This window comes from Oncorhynchus masou, chromosome 26, assembly GCF_036934945.1.
Source record: "Oncorhynchus masou masou isolate Uvic2021 chromosome 26, UVic_Omas_1.1, whole genome shotgun sequence".
NCBI lineage: Eukaryota > Metazoa > Chordata > Actinopteri > Salmoniformes > Salmonidae > Oncorhynchus > Oncorhynchus masou.
The window spans coordinates 21,004,388-21,021,332 of NC_088237.1; the positions used below are offsets into that span (position 1 = coordinate 21,004,388).

The window sequence follows — 16,945 nt, forward strand, 5'->3', positions numbered from 1 at the left end:
CTCACTCTCACCTGCATGTGTCAAGAATGTCACTGTCACCTGAATGTCTCAAGAATGTCTCACTGTCACCTGAATGTCTCACTCTCACCCTGAATGAATGTCAAGAATGTCAAGAATGTTACTCTCACCTGAATGTCTCAAGAATGTCTACTCTCACCTGAATGTCTCAAGAATGTCTCACTCTCACCTGAATGTGTCAAGAATGTCTCACTCCTGAATGTCTCAGTTAAGCTTCCTTCCTCCCTCCTTTCAAGACAGTCTGGGATTCAATCCGATTGCAGGTTATAGACATTGCAGCTTTTAAAGGTTGTTCCCACGTTAGCTGAGACTGCATTCACTGCATATGTCGGCTCAATCTATTGTGGAATCTGTAAGGCTTCAGAGATAGCAGGCTGAATAGAGCTTGTACTGTGATTTCTCCCTTATCAAACACTGCAGAACACTAAAAACTTTTCAAACTTCCCTCTGGTTCCAGGAAAGGATTACTGCACACTATTACCAGAACAAATTGGTAGGTGTGTGTGTGTGTGTGTGTGTCAGCTTGTAATTGTATGACAGAAAAACCTCTGGGCTGATAGACAGTTCTCATGCAATGTCAGGTCTAGGTTGTCCAATCCTCTGTTAAATACATGTACACATACTGTAGCAGACAGTTCTCATGCAATGTCAGGTCTATGTTGTCCAGTCCTCTGTTAAATACATGTACACATACTGTAGCAGACAGTTCTCATGCAATGTCAGGTCTAGGTTGTCCAGTCCTCTGTTAAATACATGTACATTACTGTATAGAGAAGCTGTGAGCAGTGTTAACCTGTAGCATACTGGCCTATAGCCATAAGTGGATATGACATCTTGCTGACATTTAAACCATCTCATAACTCAGGCACACACACACGCAAACACGCACGCATGCACGCGCACACAACACACACGTTATTGGTCTCCTGGTCTTCTTTTCACTCTCTTAACACATTTAACCCAGTCGAGAGATTGAAAATCAAATCAAATTTTATTTGTCACATACACATGGTTAGCAGATGTTAATGCGAGTGTAGCGAAATGCTTGTGCTTCTAGTTCCGACAATGCAGTAATAACCAACAAGTAATCAGTGCCTCTTCTCAAATCGAATCAAAGTCTATTTGTCACGCTCGCAGAATACAGTGAAATGCTTACTTACAGGCCCTAACCAGCAGTGTCATTTCAAAGTAAAACAATACCAATAAAAAAGGTATTAGGTGAACAATATAGGTAAGTAAATAAATAAAAACAACAATAAAAAGACAGTGAAAAATAACAGTAGCGAGGCTACATACAGTTGAAGTCGGAAGTTTACATACACATACATCAATCTTTATTTTAAGATTGTTAAATGTCAGAATAATAGTAGAGAATAATTTATTTCAGCATTTGTTTCTTTCATCACATTCCCAGTGGGTCAGAGGTTTACATACACTCAACTAGTATTTTGTAGCATTGCCTTTAAAATTGTTTAACTTGGGTCAAACATTTTTGGGGAGCTGTCCACAAGCTTCCCATAATAAGTTGGGTGAATTTTGACACATTCCTCCTGACAGAGCTGGTGTAACTGAGTCAGGTTTGTAGGCCTCCTTGCTCGCACAAGATTTTTCAGTTCTGCCCACAAATGTTCTATAGGATTGAGGTCAGGGCTTTGTGATAGCCACTCCAATACCTTGACTTTATTGTCCTTAAGCCATTTTGTCACAACTTTGGAAGTATGCTTGGGGTCAGTGTTCATTTGGAAGACCCATTTGCGACCAAGCTTTAACTTCCTGACTGATGTCTTGAGATGTTGCTTCAATATGTCCATATAATCTTCCTACCTCATGATGCCATCTATTTTGTGAAGTGCACCAGTCCCTCCTGCAGCAAAGCAACCCCACAACATGATGCTACCACCATCATATTTCACGGTTGGAATGGTATTCTTCGGCTTGCAAGCCTCCCCCTTTTTCCTCCAAACATAACAATGGTCATTATGGCCAAACAGTTCTATTTTTGTTTAATCAGACCAGAGGACATTTCTCCAAAAAGTATGATTTTTGTCCCCATGTGCAGTTGTAAACCATAGTCTGGCTTTTTTATGCTGGTTTTGGAGCAGTGACTTCTTCCTTGCTCAGCGATATATTGCTGTCAATATAGGACTTGTTTTACTGTGGATACTTTTGTACCTGTTTCCTCCAGCATCTTCACAAGGTCCTTTGCTGTTTTTCTGGGATTGATTCGCACTTTTTGCACCAAACTACGTTCATCTCTAGGAGACAGAACGCATCTCCTTCCTGGGCGGTATGACGGCTGCGTGGTCCCAGATGGACATAGTACCTTCAAGCGTTTGGAAATTGCTCCCAAGGATGAACCAGACTTGTCGAAGTCTATCATTTTTTTCCTGAGGTCTTGGCTGATTACTTTTGATTTTCCCATGATGTCCCAAAGAGGCGCTGAGTTTGAAGGTAGGCCTTGAAATACATCCACAGGTACACCTCCAATTGATTCAAATTATGCCAATTAGCCTATCAGAAGCTTCTAAAGCCATGACATAATTTTCTGGAATTTTCCAAGCTGTTTAAAGGCGCAGTCAACTTGTGTATGTAAACTTCTGACTGGAATTGTGATACAAGTAATAAGTGAAATACTCTATCTGTCTGTTGAAAGAATCACTTGTGTCATGCAAAGTAGATGTCCTAACCGACTTGCCAAAACTATAGTTTGTTAATAAGAAATTTGTGGAGTGGTTGAAAAACAAGTTTTAATGACTCCAACGTAAGTGTATGTAAACTTCCCACTTCAACTGTACAGTAGCGAGGCTATAACAGTAGCGAGGCTATAACAGTAGCAAGGCTATATACAGGCACAGGGTAGTCGAGCTGATTGAGGTAGTATGTGCACGTAGATATGGTTAAAGTGACTATGCATATACGATGAACAGAGAGTAGCAGTAGCGTAAAAGATGGGTTGGCGGGTGGTGGGTGGCAGGACACAACGCAGATAGCCCGGGCAGCCAATGTGCGGGGGCACCGGTTGGTCGGGTTAATTGAGGCAGTATGTACATGAATGTATAGTTAAAGTGACTATGCATATATGATAAACAGAGAGTAGCAGTAGCGTAAAAGAGGGGTTGGGGGGGTACACAATGCAAATAGTCTGAGTAGCCATTTGATTACCTGTTCAGGAGTCTTATGGCTTGGGGGTAAAAACTGTTGAGAAGCCTTTTGGTCCTAGATTTGGCGCTCCGGTACCGCTTGCCATGCGGTAGTAGAGAGAACAGTCTATGACTGGGGTGGCTGGGGTCTTTGACAATTTTTAGGGTCTTCCTCTTACACCGCCTGGTGTAGAGGTCCTGGATGGCAGACAGCTCAGCCCCAGTGATGTACTGGGCCGTACGCACTACCCTCTGTAGTGCCTTGCGGTCGGAGCAGTTGCCGTACCAGGCAGTGATGCAACCAGTCAGGATGCTCTCGATGTTGCAGCTGTAGAAACTTTTGATGATCTGAGGACCCATTACAAATCTTTTTAGTTTCCTAAGGGGGAATAGGCTTTGTTGTGCATTCTTCACGACTGTCTTGGTGTGTTTGGACCATTCTCAATGATCTTTTATGATATTCTGTATACAGAATACCCGTGTCCTTGTACAGTTCAGAAAATGTCAAACGCTACACTGTTTTTTCCCAGTTCCCACAACACGGCTCTGGTCTGAAACAGCCAACAGGTCCACAGATATCAAAGGGAGGCAGGCAGTGTTGAATTTATATCCCTGCTTTGAGGCGTAAATGTTCCATCAAATGAACTGTTAACAGTGTGTCAGGCACCTGGGCAGCTCCCCACCCCCTTCTCCCCTTCCCATCCAAGGGCCATTCATCCTTGGGGTCTGACAGGTCCCCTCCTTGATCCCTTGCCTCCCCTGCTCATAAATACAGTGACTGTGTACAATGGCCTTTAGTGCTGACAGAGGAATCTGGGTCTCCCATGAGGGATGTGCGTCAGGTGGAAGAACAGCGTTCCGTTTCCTTCCTATTTCTTCTGCCTCATTTGTTCTCCTCCTTTCTTCATGGTATATTCTTCTTCTTTTCTCTTTTATTCTGTCTATTTCTCTTGCTCTATTTAATTTAATGATCCTTCCTTCATTCTTTTGAACTCAAGAATAAATGTTTCCTTATAAGAGGGTCTTCAGACATACTAGACTTTTCACAAAAATACCCTTGTCTTATATACTGCAATGTAAACTTCCGAACTTGTCACGTCTCGACTGCTACCTCCAGAGGTAGGGCACGACACTCGCCCGAAAGTTGCCCTCCTCTAAGCTTTGCACACTCTTGGCATTCTCTCAACCAGCTTCACCTGGAATGCTTTTCCAACAGTCTTGAATGAGTTCCCACATATGCTGAACACTTGTTGGCTGCTTTTCCTTCACTCTGCGGTCCAACTCATCCCAAACCATCTCAAGCTGGTTGAGGTGGGGGATTGTGGATGCCAGGTCATTTGATGCAGCACTCCATCAAATAGCCCTTACACAGCCTGGAGGTGTGTTTGGTCATTGTCCTGTTGAAAAACAAATGATAGTGGGACTAAGCCCAAACCAGATGGGATGGCGTATCACTGCATAATGCTGTGGTAGCCCTGCTGGTTAAGTGTGCCTTGAATTCTAAATAAAATCACAGACAGTGTCACCAGCAAAGCACCCCCACACCATAACACCTCCTCTTCCATGCTTTACAGTGGGAAATAAGCATGCGGAGAGCATCCATTCACCCACACCACGTCTCACAAAGACAAGGCGGTTCGAATCAAAAATCTCCAATTTGGACTTCAGACCAAAGGACAAATTTCCACAGTCTAATGTCCATTGCTTGTGTTTCTTGGCCCAAACAAGTCTCTTCTTCTTATTGGTGTCCTTTAGTAGTGGTTTCTTTGCAGCAATTCAACCACAAAGGCCTGATTCACACAGTCTCCACTGAACAGTTTATGTTGGGATGTGTCTGTTATTTGAACTCTGAAGCATTTTTTTGTGCTGCATTTTCTGAGGCTGGTAACTCTAATGAACTTATCCTCTGCAGCAGAGGTAACTCTGGGTCTTCCATTCCTGTGGCGGTCCTCATGAGAGCCAGTTTCATCATAGCGCTTGATCGTTTTTGCGACTGCACTTGAAGAAACTTTCAAAGTTCTTGAAATGTTCCATATTGACTGACCTTCATGTCTTAAAGTAATGATGGACTATCGTTTCTCTATGCTTATTTGAGCTGTTCTTGCCATAATATGGACTTGGTCTTTTACCAAATAAGACTATCTTCTGTATACCACCCTTACCTTGTCACAACACAAGTGATGGCTCAAATGTATTAAGAATGAAAGAAATTCCACAAACAAACTTTTAGGAAGGCACACCTGTTAACTGAAATGCATTTCAGATGACTACCTCATGAAGCTGGTTGAGAGAATGTCAAGAGTGTGCAAAGCTGTCATCAAGGCAAAGGGTGGTTATTTGAAGAATCTCAAATATTAAATATATTTTGATTTGTTTAACACTTTATTGGTTACTACATGATTCCATATGTGTTATTTCATAGTTTTGATGTCTTCACTATTATTCAACAATGCAGAAAACAGTAAAAAAAATAAAGAAAAACCCTTGAATGAGTAGGTGTTCTACAACATTTGACGACTGGTAGTGTCCATTCTGAAATTGTCGCCGTAGTTTTACATCTCAGTTGTTTTTATTTGTGCTTGACTGCACTGAGCCAACAATTTGCTTTTACCTCATATAATGACTTCCATGATATTGATACAATGAAGCCTGGTTTGTTTTAAGATAACTCTAATACGGTAGCTAGTGTAAACCTAAGAACGCCTCTCTAACCATAGTTAAGCAAAATGTCAGCATTCAGCTACAGCCATCATGTTTATGTGAGAATTAAGAAATTATATTGTTTAGCTAGCTAGCTTGCTAGCTAATGTTACCTCGCCGTGTAGCCTAGCTACACAGCTGTGTAATTTTATTTGTCACATGCGCCAAATACAACTTGTTTAGCCTTTACTGTGAAATGCTTGCTTACAAGCCCTTCCCAACGACACAGAGTTGAAGAATATAAATAGCAACACAAGAGGAGTAAAATAAAATACACAAGAATTAAGCTATATACAGGTAGTAGCAGTACCAGATCAATGTGGAGCTATATACAGGGAGTATCAGTACCAGATTTATGTGGAGCTATATACAGGTAGTAGCAGTACCAGATCAATGTGGAGCTATATACAGGTAGTATCAGTACCAGATCAATGTGGAGCTATATACAGGGAGTAACAGTACCAGATCAATGTGGAGCTATATACAGGGAGTACCAGTACCAGATCAATGTGGAGCAAATTATTATACAAAGGGGAGTACCAGTACCAGTTTATTTATCAATGTGGAAAGCAATATATACAGGTAGTATCAGTACCAGATCAATAATGGATCTATATACAGGGAGTACCAGTACCAGATCAATAATGGATCTATATACAGGTAGTATCAGTACCAGATCAATGTGGAGCTGTATACAGGGAGTATCAGTACCAGATCAATGTGGAGCTATATACAGGGACTACCAGTACCAGATCAATTTGGAGCTATATACAGGGAGTACCAGTACCAGATCAATGTGGAGCTATATACAGGGAGTATCAGTACCAGATCGATGTGGAGCTATATACAGGGAGTATCAGTACCAGATCGATGTGGAGCTATATACAGGGAGTACCAGTACCAGATCAATGTGCAGAGGCACAAGGAATTTGACAAGGTGTAAAGTGACTACTGTAGGCATCAGGATAGATAATAATAAGGTATTAGAGGTAGATATGTACATAAAGGCAGGGTAAAGTGACTAGGCATCAGGATAGATAATAATAAGGTATTTATGGTAGATATGTACATAAAGGCAGGGTAAAGTGACTAGGCATCAGGATAGATAATAATAAGGTATTAGAGGTAGATATGTACATGAAGGCAGGGTAAAGTGACTAGGCATCAGGATAGATAATAATAAGGTATTTATGGTAGATATGTACATAAAGGCAGGGTAAAGTGACTAGGCATCAGGATAGATAATAATAAGGTATTTATGGTAGATATGTACATAAAGGCAGGGTAAAGTGACTAGGCATCAGGATAGATAATAATAAGGTATTAGAGGTAGATATGTACATGAAGGCAGGCAGTATCGATGTGGAGCTATAAAGTGACTAGGCATCAGGATAGATAATAATAAGGTATTTATGGTAGATATGTACATAAAGGCAGGGTAAAGTGACTAGGCATCAGGATAGATAATAATAAGGTATTTATGGTAGATATGTACATAAAGGCAGGTACCAGAAAGTGACTAGGCATCAGGATAGATAATAATAAGGTATTAGAGGTAGATATGTACATGAAGGCAGGGTAAAGTGACTAGGCATCAGGATAGATAATAATAAGGTATTTATGGTAGATATGTACATAAAGGCAGGGTAAAGTGACTAGGCATCAGGATAGATAATAATAAGGTATTTATGGTAGATATGTACATGAAGGCAGGGTAAAGTGACTAGGCATCAGGATAGATAATAATAAGGTATTTATGGTAGATAGGTACATAAAGGCAGGGTAAAGTGACTAGGCATCAGGATAGATAATAATAAGGTATTAGAGGTAGATATGTACATAAAGGCAGGGTAAAGTGACTAGGCATCAGGATAGATAATAATAAGGTATTTATGGTAGATATGTACATAAAGGCAGGGTAAAGTGACTAGGCATCAGGATAGATAATAATAAGGTATTTATGGTAGATATGTACATGAAGGCAGGGTAAAGTGACTAGGCATCAGGATAGATAATAATAGTAAGGTATTTGAGGTAGATATGTACATGAAGGCAGGGTAAAGTGACTAGGCATCAGGATAGATAATAATAAGGTATTTGAGGTAGATATGTACATAAAGGCAGGGTAAAGTGACTAGGCATCCGGATAGATAATAATAAGGTATTTATGGTAGATATGTACATAAAGGCAGGGTAAAGTGACTAGGCATCAGGATAGATAATAATAAGGTATTTATGGTAGATATGTACATGGAGGCAGGTTAAAATGACTAGGCATCAGGATAGATAATAATAAGGTATTTGAGGTAGATATGTACATGAAGGAGGGGTAAAGTGACTAGGCATCCGGATAGATAATAATAAGGAATTAGAGGTAGATATGTACATGAAGGCAGGGTAAAGTGACTAGGTATCAGGATAGATAATAATAGTAAGGTATTTGAGGTAGATATGTACATGAAGGCAGCAGGGTAAAATGACTAGGCATCAGGATAGATAATAATAAGGTATTTGAGGTAGATATGTACATGAAGGCAGGGTAAAGTGACTAGGCATCAGGATAGATAATAATAAGGAATTAGAGGTAGATAGGTACATAAAGGCAGGGTAAAATGACTAGACATCAGGATAGACAATAATAAGGTATTTGAGGTAGATATGTACATGAAGGCAGGGTAAAGTGACTAGGCATCAGGATAGATAATAATAAGGTATTTGAGGTAGATATGTACATGAAGGCAGGGTAAAGTGACTAAGCATCAGGATAGATAATAATAGTAAGGTATTTGAGGTAGATATGTACATGAAGGCAGGGTAAATTGACTAGGCATCAGGATAGATAATAATAAGGTATTTGAGGTAGATATGTACATGAAGGCAGGGTAAAGTGACTAGGCATCAGGATAGATAAGAGTAAAATAAAGAAGAGTAGCAGCAGTAAATGATGAGTGTAAAAGTGTATGAATGTGCGTGTGTGTAATGTGTATGTATGTGTATTTGCGTTGTGTTGGTATGCGTGTTTGTGTTGTGTGTGTGTGAGTTTGTAGTGTATGTGAATGTGTGTGGGTTTTGTGTGGGAGTGTCAATGTAGTGTGAGTGAGTGTGTATATGGTGTGCATATATAGTCTAGTGAGTGTACATAGGGTCAGTGCAGATAGTTTGGGTACCATTAATTTAATATTTAGCAGTCTGGACATTTAGCAGTCTTCTGGCTTAGGGATAGAAGCTGTCTCAAAGCCTGTTGGTCCCTGAGCCGATGCTCCAGTACCGTTTGCCAGACAGAAGGCAGAGTGAACAGTCTATGGCTTGGGTGGCTGGAGTCTTTGGCAATTTTTCAGGCCTTCTTCTGACACAACCTGATATAGAGGTCCTGGATGGCAAGGAGCTTGGTACTGTGCTGTACTGTGCTGTACTGTACTAGGTACTGTGCTGTCTGCAGCACCCTCTGTAGTGCTTGCAGTCAAGAGCAGCGCATTTGTCATACCAAGCAGTGATGCAGCCAGTCAAGATGCTCTCAATGGTGCAGCTGGATAACTTTTTGAGGATCCAAGGGCCCATGCCAAATATTTTCAGCTTCCCGACAGAGAAGAGGTGCTGCCATGCCCTCTTCACAACTGTGCGGGTGTGTGGACCATGTCCTTAGTGATGTGGACGCCAAGGAACTTGAAGCTCTCGACCCGTTCCACAACAGCCACGTCGATGTGGATGGGTGCGTGCTCTCCCCTCTTTCTCCTATAATCCAAGATCAGCTCCTTCGTCTTACTGACGTTGAGGGAGAGGTTATTGTTCTGGTACCACACTGCTAAGTCACTGGCCTCCTCCCTATAGGCTGACTCATCGGCGTCTGTGATCAGGCTTACCACTGTTGTGTCGTCAGCCAACTTGATGATGGTGTTGGAGTCGTGCATGGCAGTCGTGGGCGAACAGGGAGCACAGGAGGGAACTAAGCACACACCCCTAAGGAGCCCCTGTGTTGAGGGTAAGTGTGGCGGAGGTGTTGTTGCCTACCCTCGTCTCCTGGGTCCGGTCTGTCAGGACGTTTAGGATCTAGCTGCATAGGGAGGGGTTCAGTTCAAGGGTCCGTAGCATGGTGATGTGGTTGGAGGGGACTATGGTGTTGAACACTGAGCTGTAGTCTATGAGCAGAATTCTCACATGGTTATTTCTCCTTTTGTTCAGGTGGGAGAGGGCAGTGTGAAATGCAATTGAAATTGCGTCATCTGTAGATCTGTTGGGGTGGTATGCAAATTTAAAGACACTGTATAACATTACTGTACTTTTATATTTGTATGGGAGGGTAAACATCAATTAATGATATGCTAATGCTACTTGATCATGACGCATGTTGTTAGTTAGCTAGCTAGCAGGAGTTAGCTGTGTATTGTCAGCTAATTTGTGTATGAGAAAATGGACCCTTTTAATTATAGAGCTGGAAATTGCCAGGGACATCACGAGATAATATTATCGATTTTCACGATTCTATATGTATTGCGATTAAATTCTGTGATTATTGTGACTACGTGTTTCAAACATATTGCTCACCATTTGTCTGCTGCAGAGGGACAAGAGAGAGAGCAATGAGAAAACTAATTGGCTGTAAGGACAGACGCTGGGAGACGAGAAGCAAGTACAGGGAGTGAAAATTTTATAAACAAAGGACATGAAACAGAACACGGACAGTGTCTGGACAGGGGAAACAAAACAACATTAATGCTGACATGGGGAACATGGGAGTCGGATGAGCCGGCTGAGGCGTGGAAGCCCAACGAGCCGAGGAAGCCTGACGAGCCGGCTGAGGCGTGGAAGCCCAACAAGCCGAGGAAGCCTGACGAGCCGGCTGAGGTATGACGTGGGGTGGGAGCCTGCCAAGCCAACAGAGACAAAGAAACCTCTCGAGCAGGCTAAGGCGTGGAAGCCCAACGATTCAGCTGAGGCACCCCCGGTTCCTTCGGGAGTGGCACCCGACGTCCCCAACAAAGCAAAAAACTCCTCGATGCTTCAAATGGTCAGCATTCTGTAAGGACAGACGGTGGGAGACGAGAAGCAATTACAGGGAGTGAACATGTAATAAACAATGGACATGAAACAGAACACGGACAGCAACTGGACAGGGGAAACAAAATTACATTAATGCTGACACAGGGAACAAACTGAGGAACAGACAGATATATAAGGGGCCATCAACAAAGTGAAGGAGTCCAGGTGAGTCCAATATTGCACTGTAAAGATGGTGACAGGTGTCCGTAATGATGGACAGCCTGGCGGAGGGGAAGCTGGAGCAAGCATGACATTGACTCCCTATTTAAAAAGAAGATGTAGAGAAAGGTATGAAGGAAACAATACTGGAGTTTTGATGCAGGTACAACTATACAATACGATATATCGTAAAACATATTATATTCCTGTAACAGTATCAATTTTTCCCCCAATCACTATTGTCTGCAAATGCTTGTGGATTGTTGCATTACTCAAGAGTGTGTTATGGTTTGGTTGCATTATTCAATACTGAAATATGTTTTAATAGAAAAGTTGTTTGGATTATTAAATAGTTTTTGCATAATTAGTGGCTACTTATTTACGATCAATTTGAGCTGCAGACCAAGAATGTAGGATTGCCAGACAACGAAAGGTAAGGCAAGGATGTAGTGTGAATTGAAAAGTAGAAATCTCTTTGGCCACTCTGCTCCTCAGACTCTCCTTCAGCTGTCGTAGTGGGAATAGGGCCATATTTAACAGTGTGTTTAGTGTTACTCACATCCTGCTGTGCCAACTCCCTCATTGACAGGATTAGCATCTCCACTGGCACTGAGTGTAACCGATGAGAAATGGCTAGCTAGTTAGCAGCGGTGCGCGTTAATAGCGTTTCAATCCGTGACGTCATTCACTTTGAGACCTTGAAGTAGTGGTTCCCCTTGCTCTGCAAGGGCCACGGCTTTTGTGGAGCGATGGGTAACAATGCTTTGTGGGTGTCAGTTGTTGATGTGTGCAGAGGGTCCCTGGTTCGTGCCCGGGTTGGGGTGAGGGGACGGACTAAAGTTATACTGTTACATTGATGCTGTTGACCCGGATCACTGGTTGCTGCGGAAAAGGAGGAGGTCAAAAGGGGGGTGAGTGTAACCGATGTGAAATGGCTAGCTAGTTAGCGGTAGTGCGCCCTAATAGCGTTTCAATCGGTGACGTCACTCGCTTTGAGATCTTGAAGTAGTGGTTCCCCTTGCTCAGCAAGGCTTTTGTGGAGCGATTGGTAACGATGCTTCGAGGGTGACTGTTGATATGTGCAGAGGGTCCCTGGTTCGAGCCCAGGTTGGGGCGGGGAGAGGGACGGAAGCTATACTGTTACATGAGCACACAAATCACAGAAAACCAAAAACACAGAACAAAATCCGCCAGTTAAATAGATTACATGGTCACACTAATTATGGAAGGGTATTGGAACAGAAGCAAAGTTGAAGTAATGGTATCACAGATATGCCTCTAATAAGTTAACTAAAGCAGTAATAAACATTAAAGCCTACAAAGCAAGTAGTCAAAGCAAAGTTTCCTTCAGTCTAATGTGTTTGTATTGTCTAGGGATGAAGTGCATCATCAAGTCCATTAACATGGCTCATGTGCCTGACCTCTTCAACCCATCACAGGAAACACATCAGACTACACTTCTCCTTACCTATGCATTTTCCTACATCATTCATTCCCTTCATAGACAATCCCAACAGCATGCAGGTCCTTGCATGCAACATATGAGACTGTTAAAGTTTGAGGTCTACCTTTTCTTCAGCACTTTAATAGTGGGGTCCTTAAAAGTAGCAATCAGCAGTTAAAATAACAACAAAGTGTCTCCCCACCACTGTGTGGGTAAAAAGCAGGGGGATGGGGCTGGAGCAATGGGACCACTCTCAAATTCAGACAGAGCTATGGATGTAAGGACTGACCATGTTTTAACCATGTTTTTTAAGATAAACAGTGTTTGTTTACATTTACTTTGTTCACAAACATTGGAGTTCATCTCATATGTATACATATATACTGTACTCTATCATCTACTGCATCCTTATGTAATACATGTATCACTAGTCACTTTAACTATGCCACTTTGTTTACATACTCATCTCATATGTATATACTGTACTCAATACCATCTACTGTATCTTGCCTATGCTGCTCTGCACCATCACTCATTCATATCTTTATGTACATATTCTTTATCCCCTTACACTGTGTATAAGATATTAGTTTTGGAATTGTTAGTTAGATTACTTGTTGGTTATTACTGCATTGTCGGAACTGAAAGCACAAGCATTTCGCTACACTTGCATTAACATCTGCTAACCATGTGTATGTGACAAATAAAATTTGATTTGATTTGAGTAAAAAAAAGCTCACATTTTGAATTCTGATGGGTTACAACAGTTGAACTAAGCTCAATGGATACATATAATTTAATGTATAACTCCAAAAATGGATGTTGCAACTGCTAACTGCTCCTTTAAGCATCTGTATGAGGAGGTTATTTACGGTTACACAGTTGAGGAGTTCATGCAGTGGAATATCTCTGATTCTCAACAGTTGTGTTTTTCTTTTTACCCTTAGGCCCAGAGAACCTGCAGCACACCCTACAGTTACAGCATGCCTCATCACACGAGCTTTATGCCACAAAACATCCATCCACCCACAAGCATCCTGATGTGTTTGCATAACACAAAGCCTCTTTGACAAAAACCCCTGCAGGTCTCCTGACTGAACCTACTGGTCCTGACAGATTCAAACCTGCTCTACAAATAGATGCTTCTAGAAGTGCTTTTGGGGCTGTTGCAGAACTCATCCACCCCAAATTTCTACTTCTGGAAATTAACACGAGTTGAAAGGAGGACGGGACTTATCTGTGGGGAGGAAAGACTCAACCAGGAATGGATGATGATGCCCACAGCCACTGAGTTCACCCATGATGCAACTGTGATGTGTATGCCACCCTGTTCTCTGTGGGCAATTGGCAAGAGCATGGTGGCAAAGAGTGCCAGGAGAATAAAACACACTTTGGCACCGAGAGAGAAAGCACAGCGGCTGTTTAAAGGAGGGGGGAGTGAGAGAGAGAGAGCGAGAGAGAGACAGAGACAGAGAGAGAGACAGTGAGTAAGAGAGAATAAGCTGTCTGATTCTGCCTATCCATAGTAAGAAATAAGAGAGGGAGAGGCAGGAGGAGGAGAGAGTGAAATGGAGAAGCATGGCTCAGAGACAGTAAAGAAGAGAGAAAGAGAGAGTGCAGTGAGCACAAAGGAATGGAGAGGGTATGCCCCTGGAAATTGAGGGTGTAATTTAGAACTCCTTAATGCTCAGTCAAGAGGGTCAACGGTCACCTCTAGCGTAATGTTCTCAGTACATTGCATTACTACATACCTTACTGGAATGAGTGTACAAGAATGTAGCGCTGCTTTTACATGGACTTTTACGAGGGGAATGAAGTGTCAATGTGTACTCTGTCAGGTTGCTCCACCATGCACATACTCATACACATAACTACTTGGCTGTGAACAAGAGCAGATCATCATTGAGGTCTCCTAACAGAACAAAAAGTAAATATAGGCCAGTGCCAGTCTCTGAGGATAATTCAACCGATCTGTGAAATCTATGTTTATTAACCACCACAAGACATTACCTTTCCTATGTTTTCTTCCTCTTTTAAACTGATGACAAGTGACATAATGTGACAAGCTATATTCTCACACCACATACCTCTGGACCCAAACAACTGGCTCAAAGCGCACTGGCATATATGGTGACTGCAGAGGTCAGTTTGGCTCTCACTGTCCTCCTCCTCACCTCTGCAGGGTTGTATAAGGTCAACAGGGATTCTCACACGTTCAAAAATTAGGAGCCCATCAAGGTGCAAATATAGGCATAAGGTCCAGGGTCAGCCACGAACTCAAATTCAAATCTGACGACTAGAAGACCCACATATTACAGTGGTGGATACTAGCTAATTCTAATGGCCAATGATAGCATAGAACACACACATTGTCATAATGCAATGTCCAACATTACCTATAACATGGTTTCCTGTTCATTTGAGGTATTTTAATTCGGAATCAATTCTAAGGCAGTTACACAACATAGATAACAATACTGTCAGAACACATCTCTCTCTCCCCCAATCGTTTATGAACCTTGATGCGCAAGATAGAGAACGCGCGCTTCACTTTCAGCGCGCAGAGAGAGCACTCGCCGACCTCTGATTACTCAATGAGCGCCAACGCTGATTCCACATGAGAAAGCGCTGCACAATAAACCAATATGACAGTTCTATCGGAGTCATTTTCCCGGCTTTACCGCCTCCTTTTATTCTGAAGCATTTATCTAGCTGATTTGTTCAGTTAGTTTGGGCTATTGTAAGCTAGTTTATGTGGTCCTACAAGGAACAATATTTACGCACGCAGAAATATTCTGAGGATTTACATTACAGAAAGCTATGCAAGGTACTGAATATACTGTAGAGACTGGACTGAGTGGCCGCTGGTAGAATCGGGCACTGTGGCTCGCGCGTACTCGCTCAGTCATGTTAAGACATTAATGAAAGCGATCACAGTATGGCTAGGCCAAATTAAATGTTCATCATAGCAAGCCAGTGTGCATGTTTGTAAACAAACAGAAGGCGTCAAATGGGCACGCTTTCTACATTCCCATCCCAGACAAATCTGACTTCGGAATGAGAGATGCTTCAGTCCTTCACTCCAGCACCTTCTTATACATTTCCACCAAAACGGGATTTGAAGAATTTAAAAAAGAGTAAAAGCAATCTTACCTTGGATAGGATATCCTTGTATGTGTTGGCTGTAGATTTGCGACCCAGAACCGAAACATGCGCTTTCAACTTGAGAATGCAGATCTTGCTGCCTGCTCCTTCGAAACGTCTCGTTGTGGAATTTTCACTGTCCTAGACCGCGCCAGCCGGCCACTCTCATGTCTCCCCACTGAATACAGAGGAGGAACGTGGTTGTTGATGATATGGGATGAGAGAAACCGGAGGGCGTGTTCCAGACAGACAGACATAGATGCACATTTTCTCAGCGACGGAAACCGTTGTGTTCTGTTATTTTGGTTCACCTGAGACGGCACCTTTCCTGGTGCCATCCTTAGTTCTTTTGAGGATGTTCAGCAACAAAAGAAAGGCTTTAACACAGGCCACTGTATAACCAAACACATTGGTTGTGAACTGAATTGTATGGATATTGGACACAGGTAACAAACAACCAACCACAGGTGATAGGTTCTCTTCTGCAAGTACCAGCCCACATCTAAGGAAGCTCACACATAACTATCATGTCAAGACATGTTCTCCAATTACTGAATGGACACTTCATGACAGAACATGATAAGTTGTCATTTAGTACTTAAAGGTGCTACACATAGGATTTATTTTTCCTTTTGCATTGTAATTTCACAAACGTTCATAATATAGCTGCAGTAATAGTGGAATGATTGTGTTTCACAGTGTTGTGATTGGCTGTGATATTCGCCTACTGATTTCTCCTGCCAAAGCTGCATCTGTCAAAATGGGAAAGCCGTTCTGACTTTGGGGCTGTGTTATCTAGTGGAAATAGTTCTGTCACTTCCTGGTTGCTAAAATTCTACACTGTTCGCTCAATTTCAGTTTATGTGAGAAAACAAGCACTGAATAGTGTAAGGAAACTAAATTGCTTTGAAATATCTTGTAATTCGCCTAGCATTAGGCTGCATTCAAAACAAATGCAAAAATTCTAACAAATCCCATGTGTATCATCTTTAAGGTTGCCAAGGAGCAAGCCTCCATCCACCTGACTCCACCCATTCCAACAGGGACTTTCATTAGTTGTAGGGCAGTGATTTGAACCACCATTCAGGGCAGGGCAGTGATTTGCTCTATGAAAAGAAAGTTATGAACACATGAGTTGAGAGCTGTGTACAGTAGGCTATATCACTTTAACTATTCACAGGGAAAGTCTACCTAAGGCCATTCCCTCTGCTTTTCAACACAAGATTTTATCCCTAAAATAACAACAAAGTAAAAAGATGAGAAGAGATAAGAAAGACAGGTCTCTCTCTCTGTCTCGCTCTCT

General features: G+C 42.1%; 1 protein-coding gene across 1 annotated transcript in view; it reads right to left on the minus strand.

Annotated features, from left to right (window-relative positions):
• The window catches only part of LOC135515012 (fatty acyl-CoA reductase 1-like), a 69,941-nt gene extending 53,825 nt beyond the window's left edge, over nt 1-16,116 (minus strand). Inside the window, exon 1 of the mRNA XM_064938804.1 lies at nt 15,652-16,116. Coding sequence (XP_064794876.1) covers nt 15,652-15,710 — 59 coding nt within the window. The 5' untranslated portion in view covers nt 15,711-16,116. The remainder of the gene's footprint in view (nt 1-15,651) is intronic.
• Nucleotides 16,117-16,945: the final 829 nt, after the last annotated feature.